This window comes from Fragaria vesca, linkage group LG4 (genome assembly GCF_000184155.1).
Source record: "Fragaria vesca subsp. vesca linkage group LG4, FraVesHawaii_1.0, whole genome shotgun sequence".
NCBI lineage: Eukaryota > Viridiplantae > Streptophyta > Magnoliopsida > Rosales > Rosaceae > Fragaria > Fragaria vesca.
Genome location: NC_020494.1, coordinates 10,050,932 through 10,067,820, shown reverse-complemented (window position 1 = coordinate 10,067,820; position 16,889 = coordinate 10,050,932). Strand labels below are relative to the sequence as shown.

Below are 16,889 nucleotides of genomic sequence, written 5' to 3'. Positions count from 1 at the left end.
TTCCATATATATATATATATTTATAAATATATACACGGAGCCGTTCGAGAGCGGACGTCCGCATGGCTCTTAAAGTGCAGACGTCCCTCCGTTCGCCACCGTACGGCGCCGACGAGGGCGGGCCTCCACCCCAGCAGACTCCAGCAGCGTCCTCGACCATTTTCCATCCCCGGCGAGTCCGCCGAATTCCAGTTTTCTGACCAGATCGACTTTGTTTGAAGTTTTGGGTGATCTGGCCGGAAAACTGAAATTTGGCGGACTCGCCGGGGAGGGAAAGTGGTCGGAGATGTTGCTGGAGTCTGCTGGGGTGGAGGAGAGCCCTCGCTGGCGTCGTACGGTGGCGAACGGAGGGACATCCGCACTTTAAGGCCGATGCGGCTGATCCGGCCTATATATATATATTCAATCTTCTTGTTTGGTTTAGTTATATACGTGTGTGTGTGTGTGCGCGCTTCAATTGTGCTTCAGTTTCAGTTTTGATTTAGTTTATTTCTTAATTTGCTCAAGTTAGTTCGTTGTTTGGTTTCGTTTACGATTCTATTTCAATTGTATCTTTGGTTTCATTGTTCACAGATCTAATATATACATATGTATGATTTGATTTCAATTTTGCTTCAATTTATTACTTTATCTGCTCTAGTTTTTTTTTGGTTCAGTTTATTTGCTTCAATTCATTATTTAGAAGAAAGAGTCCCGAGTGTTTGTGATTGGCGTCGCCATCTCTAAGGGTATTAAACCGAAACCGACTCAGGCCGAACTGAAAATTCGGTGACCCGGTTTATTCGGCCCATACAAAAAAAAGTAGTAGTCGGCCCAAAAAAATGCCAACCCGACCAATCCGGGTCGAATCCGGTTTTGGCCCAAAACCGACTAGGCCGACCTCGCCCTAATCTTTAGTGGATTCGATCATCATCAAGTTCTCTAGGCCCTCCAAGTTGGTTTGGAATTACTAACGAGGTTTGATTTTGATCATACATATGCAAACGAGAATTGTATATACGCTAATGCGATAAACTTATTTGGGATTATCCCCTAATGTGGGGAAAACAATATGGGTCACGTCACGGCAACGGCAGAAAATGCCGTGCCAATGTCTAGAAAAGAGGGGGAGGTGTTGCCGGCCATAATGGCGACACTCCCGGTCTAGACACCAATCTGTCAAAACTACTCATGTCAGCTCATGACAATGCAATTGTTGTGGATCTCCGGATCACTAGTTAAAGAGTTGTCGAGCTCTCCTTCAAATTGTGAATGTATACAAAAAGGTACGAAAAATCAATATGAGGACAATAACGTCATCCTCATGATCGCGGATTTTAAAGATTCGGATTCAGCTCTAGCTACCCTTGACTTTGACATCATTGACTAGACATTGATTTTCGTTCCAAGCTACATGTAATAAGGCGTCGTATCGACGTCTTTCGTCTATTTGAGACCTCGATGTACTCACATTAGCAATAATGAATGTTTTGAGAATTTTTTCGAAGTTTTGAAACTATTCTCCTCTTATAGTTCGTATTGATTTACAAACAAGATGTTCATTTTTACATCGTCTTTAGAAGCATGGCATATTTACAATCTACATGGTTAGATTGTGCCGTTTTGGTCTCTTCCAAGTGAAGATGACGCACGGCTTTGCATCCTCAAGGAGGATCGCTAACGTGTTTCCGGTTAAGTCTTCTACCCTATAGCGGATTTTCGATCATCAATTGTTCAACTAGGCTCATCCAAGCTCAGTGTGATGTCTTAGAATTGTCCAAAATTAAGGAGATAGTGGTTCCAAGTGTGCCTCGCTGTCACACCCTGACCTAGAATATATATTTTTTTTCTTGAGTCGAAGGTGTGACTGGAAAATAAAAAGAAAAGCTAGCTAGTAAAGAAATAAGAACTTGGCTGTTGTTTCAGAAAAATTATGTAGCAGGCCTGTAACTTTGGAAATTCATAACTAATTCTAGAAAACTTATTTTCATGAGATTCCAGTTCTGAAACGATCATTAAAGTCTCTACTCTAACTTTCATGAAGACACCAAGTTCAAACAACTAGCCAATTTGTACAGTTTTTTGAAAGAAGGTAACTTGTCAAAAATCTCAGAAAAATACAAATCTGCAGAATTTCCTGATGCAGACCCTAAACTTTGAAAAATCATAACTTAATCTAAAAAAATCATTTTCAGGTGATTCAAATTCTGGAATGAACCTTGAGATGTCTATTATAATTCTTATGAAGAAACCAACTTTAAATTCCGAACAGAACTGTACAGTTTTCAGAAGAAAGGTAACTGATGTAGAATTTGAAATACACTGTTTCAGATTTGCAAGTTCTATTCCTACTTTGAGTTTAACCTATGAACTCTAAATAAACAAGCTGAAAAATAAAGAACCAATTCAAAGAACTTGAAATCAACTAAGGGCATAACCAATTCAATAAAGATGTATAGATTACAATACAAACTTCATTATTCCAACTGAAATTAAAATATAAACTTCAAAGGCAAAACCACAAGCCAACAGCCTTTTACTCTTACTCTAAACAGAAAATTAAAGAGGCAAGCCACACTTTCATCACATAATGCACAAAGCTCTTCAAGAGAGAAATCTAAAGTTCATGTTCAACACCTGCACAATATTCTTAGAGGTGAGCAAGGCTCAGTAGGAGGCCAAGCCTCTAAAACAACATAAACCAACAATGATAATGCATGAATGTATTAATCCCTTCATCAGTAACCCTTTCACCCAAATCATGACTCCCTTTTTGCTAGTCCTCTTGTTTAATATCGATCACCAAAATCGTACAGCCATATTAGCCCACCTGATACTTAGTCCCTATGAATTAAACTCAACTACACAAAAGCATTCTCCCACAAATTCCATTCCCAATTTCACCAAACTCCTGCCTCAATTTTTATATTCATGAACATGAGGATTAACTAAGATGATCAATAACATCACAAATAAAACTCAATCACTAATTTTACAATCAAGTTTCATAAACAAAATCATATAGCAAAACATAAGCCAAAAACACAACAAATTACACATAACTTCATTACATATAGCAAACCAACACAACAAATTTCACACTTCACAGAGCTTCATCATATATAGCAACCTAGAAAATCAACACACAATAAATTAAATAGAGGTTCCCCGAATTCCCCCTACCTCAATTCAGAGCTATGCTTTTACTTCCCGGATACCTCGTTCACAAAATTTTCTCCCTCACTCCTTTTCTTTTCTTTTCTTTTCTTTTCGTAAAATATATAATAGGCAACTCAATGAATAATAAGAGAACCAAACCTGGGTATTTATAGGATTATGCAAATAGGTCAGAATTCAATTCGAGATAGAATGAAATCGATGCCAGCTCGATCAAAATTGCCACCTCCTGCTTCCGGTAACTGAATCTCCAAGTCTTCTTCCATAACCTTGACAGCTCCAGCTTCTGAGATTACTCGATCTTATCATTGTAGTGGTTTTGATCTTCTAATCTAGGTGGAGTGGTGCTTGCAGACAGCACAAGAAGAGGGAAGGAAGACGATGAGCAAGCAGAGGACGAACACGAAGAGCAGAAGAACGAATGCAGGTTAGCACACTCTTTTGTCGTCAAACTATGATTAAAGAAGCATAGACTGATTGGTATTGGGTTTCCTTTTGGATTGGGTTTAACAAAGATGGGCTGTGGGTTTTTCCTTTTTGGATTGGGTTTAACAAACTAAGAGATTGGCTGGTCTAACAATTCAACTAATGGGCTAGTTACAAATACCTTTTTGGCTTTTATACTCACAGAAATAAGTATATATAAATATACACACCAATATACCAATATTTATGAATACAATAAAACGTACACCAAGGAAAATAAATAAATATTACTTAGTCTATCTTATTTTCTTAATATTTATTAAAATACAGGTCGTCACACTCGCACTACCGACTCTCCACGGACATGCCTGGTCATACTGATTTGGAGTTACCGAAATTTTTTTATTTTGGATCCTCTAACGCTATTAAACCAATTTCCGTCTTGTAAAAGACGTTGAAGACTTATCAAAACCGAACAATTATCATCATGATCGAATCCTCTAGGTCCCCTGAGTTAGTTTTCACTAACTAGTCATAGAGTTTACGACCTTGGAAAGACCAAAAAGACTTGATTTTGATCATATACACGTCATTTTGTCTTTGGCTTATGCCCACATGCCATCCGCAAGCTTCAAAGCTTTGCCAATGCCAAATCTGCGAAAAACAGCAATCTGTCCCTTCTAGACAATCAACTTCGTTTGATCTTTGTGAACAGCTCCGAACAAACCAGACAGTGAGCTTTCTATCACTGGAAAGCTCTCATGGTTTGTCCCCACTAAGTCTCATCTTGATCTCAAATGCTTAAAGTGTTAAAGTGATGAGATCACATGCTGCAAATATGTCTGCAACGATTGATGTCCTAGCAAGAGGACATGGTGCGACCAAAAAAGGAGTTGGTCTTGATACCATCATTATAGATGGTGATAGGGTGATGCCATATGGTGGTAAAATTGGTGTCACAAGGCCATGTGACTCCCCAAAAGGAGGGAGGCCCTTAGGTTCGATACTTTCTTGCACTGGGAAGAAAGCGAGCTTGGCACTGGCACAACCTGATCCATTGATCAGTGATACTCAAATCCGTCTCATGAAGTCTGAATTGTGATTATCGTTGGGGGACGCCTCAATGTCAAATCCAATCCATATAGAGATCTCTACAAGTATTACAATGTATATGAGGATGTGGGATAATGAGTCTACTATCGAACCACCCTTTGTTGATGGATATCAACTTAGTTGATTGGCCTAATGAAAAGATGTAATCCAGCATTAATAAAGAGATAGGTCTTTGGGCAGATGATGCCGACACCGTAAGTTAAAACCTATCAACTATGTCTTTGTTAGATAGCGTAGTGAGAATAAGAGCTTAGACTCACCTCATGGCGCAAGGTCTCTCATTAACACGCACTGGGATGAGATATGCTCTCGTAATGGATGTCATTGCACTCCACTACTTTGTTAGTTTGGTAGTTTCCAAATAACTGAATATGCAGCCTATGAATGTGGTCATAATAACATCTCTACGGGATCAGAGATATACATGAAGGTCTTAAGCGGACTTCATTCATCCGAATCAAGTGGCTCCAGACCACAGGAGCACACATTTGCTAAAGGTATTAAAACACACATGGACTCTACTTGATTCGGAAGGGATACGATGAATTATGCCTTTGCGTATTCATTTCGGATTTATATGGACTCTTGATGGATCAAGAGATGCCAACATGTATCAACATCCGAAGTTAGAATGAAAAAAATCTTAGGAAGAAACAGTCTCGAAAAGGCACTCGATGACTGTATTGATGATGATTTTCCATCAATTAGCTTAGGTGCTCTAACGAAAGTGAGGCCTACATATACCTCATGATTAGTCAAAGTCTTTACTCTAAAGAGAGATCCGTTGTTTTGTCTAAAGAAAGATGACAAATATGTGTTAAGAGATGGAGTTCCCATCTAAGTACAATAAGATGCATCAATGTACTCAACACAATAAGAAAGACTTGACATCTCATTCGCTATGAAAAGTTGTAAAACTAAATGTACCTATGCGCCTAGACAACACCAATGTAATGGCAGTAACTCATTTTTCAATACTTAATGGTATGAAGGGTTGAGACTTATTCTATCCCTACATAAGAAAGACACATCAAAAGCAAAATCAGAATCTGTCAAGTTTCGTAGGTCAACTTCCACGGGACCTATAGAAAATCTCACTCACTGGAAAATGATGAAATTGGTACCATTGGAAAGGTCTATGTGTGTAATTTTTAGGGACACCAACCATTTGATCATACCTATCATATTGAGTGAGTTATGGCCGTTTTCATTAAGTAAGACGAATCTGTCCGAGAATCTGATTTTGGCAAAACAGTCAACTTCGATGGGACTTTGTGAATAGCTCCTGATGAACCAGAATGTGTGTAATATACGATTAGAAAACTAAATGAGTCTAGTTTCCAAAACTTTTTACGGTTCATTCATACATATTTTCCTAGAGGAAGTTACGACTGTTCTAGTACCCCATGGTCATGCTGTTTGGAAATCTGATTTCCAGCGCGAACTTATGTTTTGAGTTCACAAGTGGTCTTCTTCTCAAAATCTAAGTGTAAAAGATCATTTGAGGACAATACGGCATGATCTAGTTAATCATTGTCTAATGCCACATTTGAAGACATGTTAAAGAGCATTGACATGCTAAGTTATCGAAACTTCCGTAATTAGTAAAAATCAGGAAGAGCCCTATGATCTACTTAATCATTGCCTAATGCCACATTTAAAGACATATTAAAGAGCATTGACATGCTAAGTTATCGAAACTTCTGTGATTAGTAAAAATCAGGAAGAGCCCTATGATTGATGTAAAGATCAGGGGGAGGTGTGAACTTCAGGGGGAGACTAGCACATACATACATGTCATTATCAAATATGAAGGGTGCGGTTGTGTCGTATCAACCCTGTTATGCTCTTTCTCCCTTAGACTAAGACTTTTGTCCCATTGGGTTTTTGCTTGGCAATGTTTTAAATGAGGCAACATCGCATGCACCGTTTTGTCTCTTGCAGAGATCATTGATCAACATGAAGCTATTCATAAATGTGTTTGGTTAAGATTAATCATTACACATGGCAGACTTGCTTAAGTCTTGGTCTAAATTTACTTTTGAGAAACATGTGAAAAACATTAGAATGCGGCGTTTATCAAGTCTCTCCGATTAAGATACTTATCAGGGGGAGCATCACATGATCGAGTTCTCAATGAAGTAGTTGGTGCGTTGTATTCTTTTCTCTTTCGACCAAGGTTTAGTTTTTCCTACAAGGTTTTTGTTACTTGGCAAGGTTTTGACGTGGTAACACCGTATGCACCTTTCGGCATGTAGATACGCGGCACAAGAGGAGTGTTATAAGATATTCCATATCTGTGCCTTGACCTTATGCCAACATGATATGTAGTTAGATTAGGACTATGCATTCATTATCATTACCATATTTGTACTTTGTAATTCCCTATATAAAAGGCTCATATTAATGAATAAGATGATGATTATCTATTCTCTTACTAGATCTCTTTGTCTCTACTGTTTATACTTCATCATATGAATTTTTATAAAGGATTTTACACAACATGTATTTTTTTTTTTTTTTTTTTTTTTTTTTTTACTAGATATTTCTACATGCTATTGAATATTTTTTTTTCAAGTATTTATAGGGTCTGTGTTTTTTTTTTTTTATAAAATGCAACGGGATAAGTTGTTAAAAGCAAGTATGTATAATTAAATAGATGACCGAAACAATTAATTAGAAACCTTAAACTAAGAAATCCCATCAAAATTACTTAATTTGATGGCCAAGCAATTAATAATGAAAGGTACCCAGTATTCTACAGCAGATTAACTTAATATACCCTAAGCTATTAAGAACTTTCCACATGGCCATATGCGATTGGTGGAAGGCCTGAAACAATTAAAGAGGAGCAGCGTTATGGTAGACGCGCACCTCTATTTGTCCGTGAAGGCTACACAGTGTTTTGGAGCGTGGTAGGCTTGGAACGATGTCACCCATGTGTGTGGGCTCGGGCTGAGGTGGAAAAAACTCACCTTGGCTAGATTTCTCATCTAGTCTGGATTAGTTCACTCATAAAAAATTTCACCTGAGTTGAATTGAGGAGAAAACTCATTCATGGGTGGAAGATGAGTTTTTTCCTCTTGGGTTAGATTCGTAGATGTCATCTAACCTGGGTTGGATTTTTTAGAATGGGTGGACTTGCTCTTGATGCAATTGATAATGATTTAAGTTTGGCCAATATGATAAAATATCTCTTCCTTTGTTGTGACTTGTGAGTTGTGACAACCTACAATATTATCTTTTCTTATAATCAAGATGAAATGTCTTGTCTTAGCTGGGTGATTATGAAATATCTCGTCTTCTTATATATGTACAGTGTGTGTATAATTGTCTTTCTTTCAAGGATTTTGTGTGATACTGTTTTGTCTAGGCTCAACATTTGGTGTCATGCATTGGCTTTGTCTCAAACAAATTATTTCATGAAACCAAGTTATAGACACCCTTGAATTCGCTTGACGTTTGTGATTCTCATCACAAGCTATAGGTAATTTATATAATGTATGACGCTACTTCATAAGTTTAATTCATCGACACGTTAGATTTTAATATGTTGGAAGATCAAACAACTATGCATATCAAACTGACATTTCTAATGTAATCGAAAAAAAAACTTATAATTTTGAATTTACTACAACATGAGTAGTCATGACAAACGAACAAAGATTTTTTTTTTTTTTTTCTTTGGAGCCTCTTGCAATAACATAATACAGTATCAATGTAAGGCTGGTACCTAGAGACTAGACTCACTAGAGAGTAGAGATAAGCTGACAACGTATGCCTCTGTTTGGGACTTGCTTCTCTAAAGAGTGCTTCTGTTAAGAAGCGCCAGCTTTCACGAGAAGTGCTTCTGTTAGAAGAACATAAACTCATTAATTTCCAAAGCATAATTGTGAAGGCACTCGAGTATTTTTCTCAGGAAGCACTTGTCAAGTGTTTCTTCCATAACTCGAAAAAACTTGCAACTAATTCTCTTCTATATCAAACTGAAGATTTTCTTCCAGATTAAAGTATATACATCCATGGTTTCCTCATGCATGTATTCCTGAAATAAGTTCTTTTTTCTTGCCAGCTTCATCTTCCTCACTAACAAACAAGCACACTACACTGTACTACACGCAATACTCGGCAGGCTTGCCGCCATAGCCGATTTGTTTTAGCTTCTTAACTCATCGGTCCGAGTAATATCCACGTACGCATGCAAATATATCCAAAAACTCAATCATACATTCCAGGCAGAAATCCACATGCTCTATTTTTCTCTAGAATTGCAGTTCAAAACAAACTCAATGCTCTTGGTCCAATTTTACCAATCCCAGTTTGGTTTATATATGCATGCTCAGTGACAGCTTTATCTCACATGCAATGGCAGCAATGCAAATCATTCGATTCCCCATCATATTCAGCCTCCTATATATAATAGGTTTCCCAATCAATTACTAATTTACTAGCAGACAAATCCACAAAATATCTACCCCTGCACTTTTTCAAAATGTGCTATATATACCCCTCACAACAAAATATCATTCAGGCCAAGAGTTCTTTTGATCCCAACAAGTCCTACCAGGAGAATAGATTTTGCTCCTGTTCTTTTCTTCTTTTTCTTTTCTTTCATTTTGGGTTTGGATTCTTAGAGTAGTAAGAAGTTTAGATATGGCAATTGGGCAGTGCAGAGATGTTGAGAATGGGGGAACCAATAGTCTTGAGGATTTGGAACAGCCCTTTATCAAACAAGAGAAGAAGATTGTTGGTAATTATGAAGGTGGTAGTACTGGTTCAATTGGGATGGTGTTGCTTAGCACAGGTGTTGCTGTTTGTGGCTCTTTCGAGTTCGGATCATGTGTACGTACTCTTGAGTTTTCTGTGAGCATTTGAAGTGTTACTAGTCAGAGCAGTTATGGGGTGTCTGGTTTGATTATAAGAAAGTTGGTGGCTTACTGAAAGTTTTGTTCTTCTTGGTTTTTGTGTTTCTTCTGGTTAGGGGGGCACAGATACAAAATAACCCAAAACGGAAAAAAGGGTGTGTTTACTTAGCTTAAGTTATTATTTTGGCAGGTGGGCTATTCAGCACCCACTCAATCAGCTATCAGGGAAGATCTCTATCTCTCTCTAGCTCAGGTTTGCCTTGATCTCTTTGCCTTTCATATTTCCTTGAATTGTAGTGAAGTGACTTGCAAGTAATCTTGAGTCATGTGGCAGTTCTCCATGTTTGGCTCTATACTGACAATTGGTGCAATGCTGGGTGCTATAACGAGTGGTCGTATAGCGGACTTTCTTGGTCGAAAAGGGGTAATGCTTTCTTGTGTAAAATAATAAAATTTGAAGCTTAACTAGTGATAACCAGTGACCTGAACTTTGCACTAAGCTTGATTTTTTATGGACTAAACAGGCAATGAGAATGTCAGCTACTTTCTGTATTACAGGATGGCTAGCCATCTATTTCTCTGAGGTATATGCTGTTGATTGGATCATTTGGATTCTTGCTTTTAATTGAAGACAATCAGATAGTCTTATCACTGAAGGCACTAATTTTTCAGAGTGGTTAAATATCTGATGCAGGGAGCTCTGTCACTTGACATCGGAAGGTTTTTAACTGGATATGGAATTGGAGTTTTCTCCTATGTGGTAAATATTTTTTTACAACATGATGGTTTGATTCATTTTATTTATTTTTTGAACAGGATGATGGTTTGATTCATTAGATGACATAAATTTTAACGTATCCATAACATTTAGCAATGTGGATCAACAGGTCCCAATATTTATAGCAGAAATTGCGCCCAAGAACCTCCGTGGAGGGCTTACAACACTAAATCAGGTAGGATAGATATGAGCTTTGATATCTTGTAGATTGTTGGCCTTAGCTTAGAAGTATATGATCATTAACATACTGTTCTTGCTTTGCCTATTCTTGTTCTGCAGCTCATGATTGTTACTGGAGCATCAGTTTCATTTGTAATAGGAACAATTATAAGTTGGAGGACACTAGCTATGACTGGTAAGTTCTGTTACATATGACATTTTGTTTTTCCTAACTAAAAAATGGCAAACTTGTTGAGGGACTAATTATTGGGTTTTGATCTGAAGGAATCCTTCCCTGCATTGTCTTGCTTGTTGGACTATGGTTTGTTCCTGAGTCCCCTAGATGGCTGGTAAGAAATTAAAATAAGCAATCAACTTTGACGTGTTTCACTCTTTTATTACAAAAATGTATATAGGCTGAAATCCTTGTCATTCAGGCAAAGATTGGCCATGAGAAAGAGTTCCAAGTTGCACTACAAAGACTCCGTGGAAAATATGCAGATATATCTGATGAAACAGCTGAAATAAAAGTACTCTCAACCTGGAATACATGATGAACATAATTATTTTTAGGTTTATAATCATCATTTCTAACAATGTATGCTTCTTGACAGGAATATATTCTCACGCTACAAAGCCTTCCAAAATCAAGAGTGTTGGATTTGTTTCAGAGCAAATACGTTCGTTCTGTGATTGTAAGCCATTTTCTTATGTAGCTCTTTTTACTGTTTACTACTACTTTTAACCAAATGACTTCATTTTTGTACTGAAACTTCCTGAACTTGGTGATTGGTTCTAGATTGGGGTTGGGTTGATGGTATTTCAGCAGTTTGGAGGTATTAATGGAATAGGATTCTATGCAAGTCAAACCTTTGAAGAAGCTGGTATACAACTGCAGCTTTGCACTTCATTTCATACGATTATTCCTAATAATCTTACATGTAAAACTTACTATTTCCTTAATGCCAAATTCATCAGGTATCTCGAGCAAAATTGGAACCATAGCTTATGCATGTGTTCAGGTAATCAATCAATTTATTCTTTTTTGTGTTGAAGTTCACATCTTTGAGTGTTATCAGTTTAAGGTTTACAGCTCATGTGACATCTATTTACAGGTCCCAATTACTGTAGTGGGGGCAATGCTGATCGATAAGTCAGGAAGGAGACCTCTTATAATGGTATACATTGATCCTGGCTTCTTAAAAAAGAATTTCTTTTTGGTAAAAATAGTTGAAGCATTTCATGATTTGTTTTGCTTTGTTATGAAGGTTTCAGCAACAGGGACTTTCCTAGGCTGTTTTCTAGCAGGAACTTCTTTCTTTCTTAAGGTACATATATTTTTGACATAATCAATCTTTTTTGTCTTTTTTACTGGCATATCATGGCCTAAAGTTGTATTTACCACCATCCAATATCAGGAATATGGTTTGCTGCTTCATTGGGTACCAACAATAGCTGTGTCTGGTGTGCTGGTGAGTTATATCACCTGTTACAATTCAAACTTGAAAAGCATCACGTGATTCATAATTTTACTGCATTCTCATTTTAGTTTGATCACTTCTCTGATTTTTCTCCCTATGACATCAGATTTACATTGCATTTTTCTCGATCGGAATGGGAGCAGTTCCATGGGTGATAATGTCTGAGGTAACCAAGCCACATTTTGACTTCATGTTGAACCAAATGAAGTCAAAATATTCTTATATATGATTCCCTTATTTTGCAGATCTTTCCAATCCATGTGAAAGGAGCTGCTGGTAGCTTAGTGGTTCTTGTGAACTGGTTGGGTGCTTGGGGAGTCTCTTATACTTACAACTTCCTTATGAGATGGAGTTCCTATAGTAAGATTTTGAAGCTTTTGACCCAAGCACAACATATACTGATATACATGGTACTGCTCAATAAGTTTGAATAGCTTCACTGCTGAAGTCTAATTTATGTGTATTTGATTTTTTTTGCAGGAACTTATTACATGTATTCTGGATTCTCTTTGTTGACTATCCTATTTGTGGCAAAGTTGGTGCCAGAGACCAAAGGAAAAACACTAGAAGAAATACAGGCATGCATCAATTCAGACAGAAGAGAACAAGATATCTTGAACTGATAACACTTGGAGGTTTCATAGCTCAAACTAAAGTAGTTTCTCCATTTTGATTCGGAGGTGAACTTTCACATAGGAGGGACTAGAGCTATAAGAAGATGCCAGCAAATCTCGTTAATCATGTCATTCATGTGTCAAGTTCATTGGTAGTCTTCAACCTAAAATATGCAAAATATGTTTGTATTGTATCACTTTGGTGGAAAGTGGTGGAGAACAAGTTTGATGCAGTCTAAAAATAAAGAATCTTAGCTTTCACTCTTTCAGGTTTCAGCCCTCCAAGCAAATTTTATACATAATATTAAGAGTTGTACTCTAATACATGGATTTTCCCTGCTTTATCAAAAACAGTACACATCAGTTTACTCAATGGATCAATCCTCAACAGTAAAAAAGTTGAAGGTATAAGGATAGTTGGCAATCCTTTTATCTTGCAAAACATCCTGAGATGATGTTATCTGATCAAGAACAAGTGGCACTAATATCCCTTATGATTTCAGGTAAAACATGCATCTGCATATCACTGTTTTTCACAGAGGTTAGCAGCTTCGCTTGCTATCCTAGTACTGAGTCTTCTGCTGTCTTGAGTTTCAAAGTCTGTTATATTAGTTTAATAAGTCTTTCAAATTCAAATGGACAACTGAGTTTGTGGGAAGTGCTTTGGCGCTCAAACCAATCTAAGGGTTGAGATCTTTTGTTATGTCAACCCGTGACCAAATGGTTTGATGCTCAAGGCTCCAGCTTGGATTTTATGATACATTATCCAATACAAAGCTGGTCCCTGTGTGATTCAAAGACCAGTCGCTATCGACTGTGTCAAGGTCCACTGATCGACTGAGTAAGAGGGTTTCAAACCTCTTTGCTCCCTGCTTTGAATCGTTCATGTTTTAGGAAATGTATCTTTGTCTTATTGAGGTTGCTTGTGTCAACTCTCCATTTAGTTACATCACTTTCAGTATGGGGAACCAAACACTTCTGTCCAAACCTTTCTGAAACATGTTGAGGTCAGCTTGCATCATCTTTGATGCCTTGTCTGCCTATATATATCTATAGCTTTGGCTTTACTCAATGGTTGTTGAAAACTGCCTTATTGCATCTTCTTTGTTGAGTCTAGTTTTTAGCTTGCATTGTTCATGCTACTCTAAGTCTTCCTCGTGACTGTAAACCTTAGAGCTTGAACTCAAAACTTCTTTCATCAACTCATATCATGTTGCATACCATGAGGGATGTGTAGTGCAACCAACCCAAGAAGCGTTCAAGGTTGAATCAGCTAGTGGTTAGCTGAATTCACGAACAAGGCTTCTAAAAGTGTTCCATGTTGTAAGAGCTTAGAAACAAGAGAGGGAATAGGTCTAGACTAGTTCGGGACTAGGAAGGATAGCACTGTGGTAGTGTATCACTAGAACTATTATTCTTGTAAGAAGTTACTTCAACTTAGTGGAAAGTTTTGTCTCTCAAGAGTTAGAGACACGCAGTTTTTCTCCCTGCATTCAGGGTTTCTGCGAGTAAAAAAAATCCTTGTGTTGATTCTTTATTTGCTGCAATTTACTTTCTGCAAATTCGTATCCTGTGAATCTGGGATAGCACAAGTCATTGCTATCCTCGGATACAGAAGTCAACAAAAATTCAAAAAAAGGCCTATTCACCCCCCTCTAGGACCTTTAAGTGGTATCAGAGCAGTTCCTAGCCTTTGCTAGTAAGATCCTCGGGTTTTAAAATGGGTGATAGAGGCACCTCTGTGAACTGTCCTCCACTGTTTAAGGGAAGGAACTTTTCACAATGGAAAATCATGATGACCGCATTCTTTATTTCCCAAGATGATGGGAAACAATGGATGATGGTTGAGGATGGCTGGTCAGCCCCAGAACGGACCTCGATCCAGGCAGGTGCAAGTGTACCGAAGCCTAGATCTGAGTGGACTGATTCAGAAAAAATTGCTGCTCGGATGAATATCAAAACTCTCAACAGTTTGTACTCGGCTCTCTCTGAGGGGGAGCGCAAACGAATCATTACCTGTATCTCAGCCAAACAGGCTTGGGAAGTGTTGCTAACAACCTACGAAGGTAATGAGTAAGTGAGAGAACAGATGCTCCAAGATCTTTTGTTAGATTTTGATGAGCTGAAAATGTCCGAAAGTGAGTCAATAGATGAGTTTTATAGTCGTATTTTGAATATAACAAATCAGTGTGCTGGTCTTGATTCTCCTCTAGAACAATCTAGGATTGTCAGAAAGTTACTTAGAGGTCTTCCTCCTAGTTTTGAGAATAAGAGAGTAGCCATACAGGAATCCAAGGATTTGAGAACCTATTCTTTAGAAGAGCTAGTAGGAAACCTGAAAACCTATGAAGCCCATAAGAATGGTTTGATGAAAGAAAAATCCATTGCCCTCTCCTCTGTCAAGGAAACTGAGTCAAGTTTACAGATTAGAATTCCTGAGGATGTCGAATACAGTCTAGAAGAGTGCGTCCTCCTTACAAAACAGTTTGAAAACTTTCTCAAGAAAAGAAGGAAACCGTTCTCCTCGAACCGGGGTTTTGGGAAACCTAGATTTGGTGAGACATCACAAGATAGAGGTCATGACAGATATCCTAGGAATCCTCGTGTTGAGTCCTCTCAAGATAGAGGACAAGATAGAAATCCAAAGGGTAAGAGTTCCCAAAGAAGCGATGTGTGTTTTGAGTGTAAGGGTGTGGGACATAGAGCTGTTGACTGTGCAAATAGGAGGATTCGCCCTCAGAAGGCTCTTGCCGTCACGTATAGTGACAGTGAAGAGGATCCATTGTCTGATCAAGAGGAGGACACTGTGGCTTTCATATCTCGGGTTGTCCCTGATCCCTCTTTGGATCATGATGAAGAACCAGTTGCCTTCATTGCCACGGTATCTCAAATCGAGACTCCGGAGGATGATGAAGATGATGATGGAATGCAAAAGTTCACTGAACTTGTCAACGCATCAAAGTCCATGTTATCTAAGATAGATATCCTGACCAAAGATCTTGCAAAGTGTGAAAAAGAGAAAGCAAGGATACAAGCTGAGTTGCTGTCCCAGCAAAAAGTGTGGAGAGCCGAAAAGCTGAGTCTAGAAAGTTCTCTTAGTGGTCTTAAGACTGATAAGCTAGCACTTGAAGTTTCTCTCAAGGAATCTCAGCATCAGTTTGCTAAATTTTCAATAGGGTCTGAAAAATTGACCAAGATGTGTGGAATGGGTAGACCAGATAAGAACAAACAGGGTTTAGGGTTTGGAACTGGCGAGAACTCTAAGAATAGTGGAACTGTGTTTGTCAGAAGTAAAGTTCCTGATGATAAAATAGTGACTAACAAGGTTGAGTCCCCAAAAAGATTCAAACCTACATGTCATCACTGTGGTGTTCCTGGTCACATCCGACCTTTTTGTAGGAAACTCCAAAACAGCCATGCATACCCTAAGAGAAACCAAGAGTCTACCAGTTTTCAGAACAATAAGTCAGTTGCAAGTTTCTTCACATCTTTTCAAGCCACTCTAGAAAAGTCTCTACAGGAATTTGCTAGGATAGCTAAAGGTCTTTCTGTCCCTGTAGCTAGAGAACCGAATAAGAGCTTAGCTTGGGTTAAGAAGAAAGAGTCCAGACCTCATGTTCTCAAACCTCCACACACAGATTCAAAGTCTTTTGATGAGTGTGACAGTAATCCTGATGAGGAAAACATTGTCTGTTTCTTGTCACGTGTCTGGACAAATCTAAGGCCTGTTAAGGAGTCTAGAACAGTAGCAGTGTGCCGCGTAGCTCTTACAGCTCTCACAGCGTGTTGTGCTGATTCCTGGTACATAGACAGTGGTGCTTCAAGGCACATGACTGGAGATCCCAAGTGGTTTTCATCTATGGATGACATTCATCTTGAAGGGAATGTTGGTTTTGGGGATGGAGCTCGGGCTCCGATAGTGGGAAGTGGGACAGTAAATGCCCCTGGTCTCCCTTGTTTGAAAAACATCCTACTGGTCAAGGGTTTAGAAGTGAGTTTGTTAAGTGTAAGTCAGATTGTTGATGAACATGATTCAGTCACCTTTGATAAGCAGAGATGTGTTGTCTTAGATGGTAAAGGAAAAAGAGCATAATGAGAGGAAAGAGAACTAGGGATCAATGCTATTGTGTTGTAGCGAAAGAGAAGTTTTCACCCCAACTTTGTTTTAGATCTATGATCTGTGAGGAACCCTTAGATCTCTGGCATAGACGAATGTGTCACTTGAAACATCAGGATATAGTGAAGCTGTCTTCAAAAGAAGCCGTCAGAAGGATACCAAAGCTTGCCGGTATCCCCA

General features: G+C 38.3%; 1 protein-coding gene across 1 annotated transcript; it reads left to right on the top strand.

Moving 5' to 3' along the window:
* The first annotated feature begins 9,224 nt into the window (after window positions 1-9,224).
* Window positions 9,225-12,860, top strand: LOC101314075 (sugar transporter ERD6-like 16-like). Its single transcript, XM_004296729.1, has 18 exons — window positions 9,225-9,537; window positions 9,751-9,813; window positions 9,895-9,984; window positions 10,085-10,144; window positions 10,255-10,320; window positions 10,448-10,513; window positions 10,618-10,693; window positions 10,783-10,847; window positions 10,935-11,027; window positions 11,112-11,192; window positions 11,297-11,381; window positions 11,476-11,519; window positions 11,613-11,675; window positions 11,766-11,825; window positions 11,916-11,969; window positions 12,085-12,144; window positions 12,224-12,338; window positions 12,459-12,860. Exons 1-18 carry the CDS (start codon window positions 9,349-9,351, stop codon window positions 12,599-12,601), a joined length of 1,473 nt encoding a protein of 490 aa, XP_004296777.1. The 5' UTR covers window positions 9,225-9,348; the 3' UTR covers window positions 12,602-12,860.
* The last annotated feature ends 4,029 nt before the right edge of the window (window positions 12,861-16,889 follow it).

Excerpts from the sequence above, each read along its gene's own strand:
- LOC101314075 (XM_004296729.1), top strand. The coding sequence starts at position 9,349 with ATGGCAATTGGGCAGTGCAGAGATGTTGAGAATGGGGGAACCAATAGT. Across the intron at positions 11,193-11,296 it reads AATACGTTCGTTCTGTGATT|ATTGGGGTTGGGTTGATGGT; the intron begins GTAAGCCATTTT and ends GATTGGTTCTAG. Across the intron at positions 11,970-12,084 it reads TAGCTGTGTCTGGTGTGCTG|ATTTACATTGCATTTTTCTC; the intron begins GTGAGTTATATC and ends CTATGACATCAG.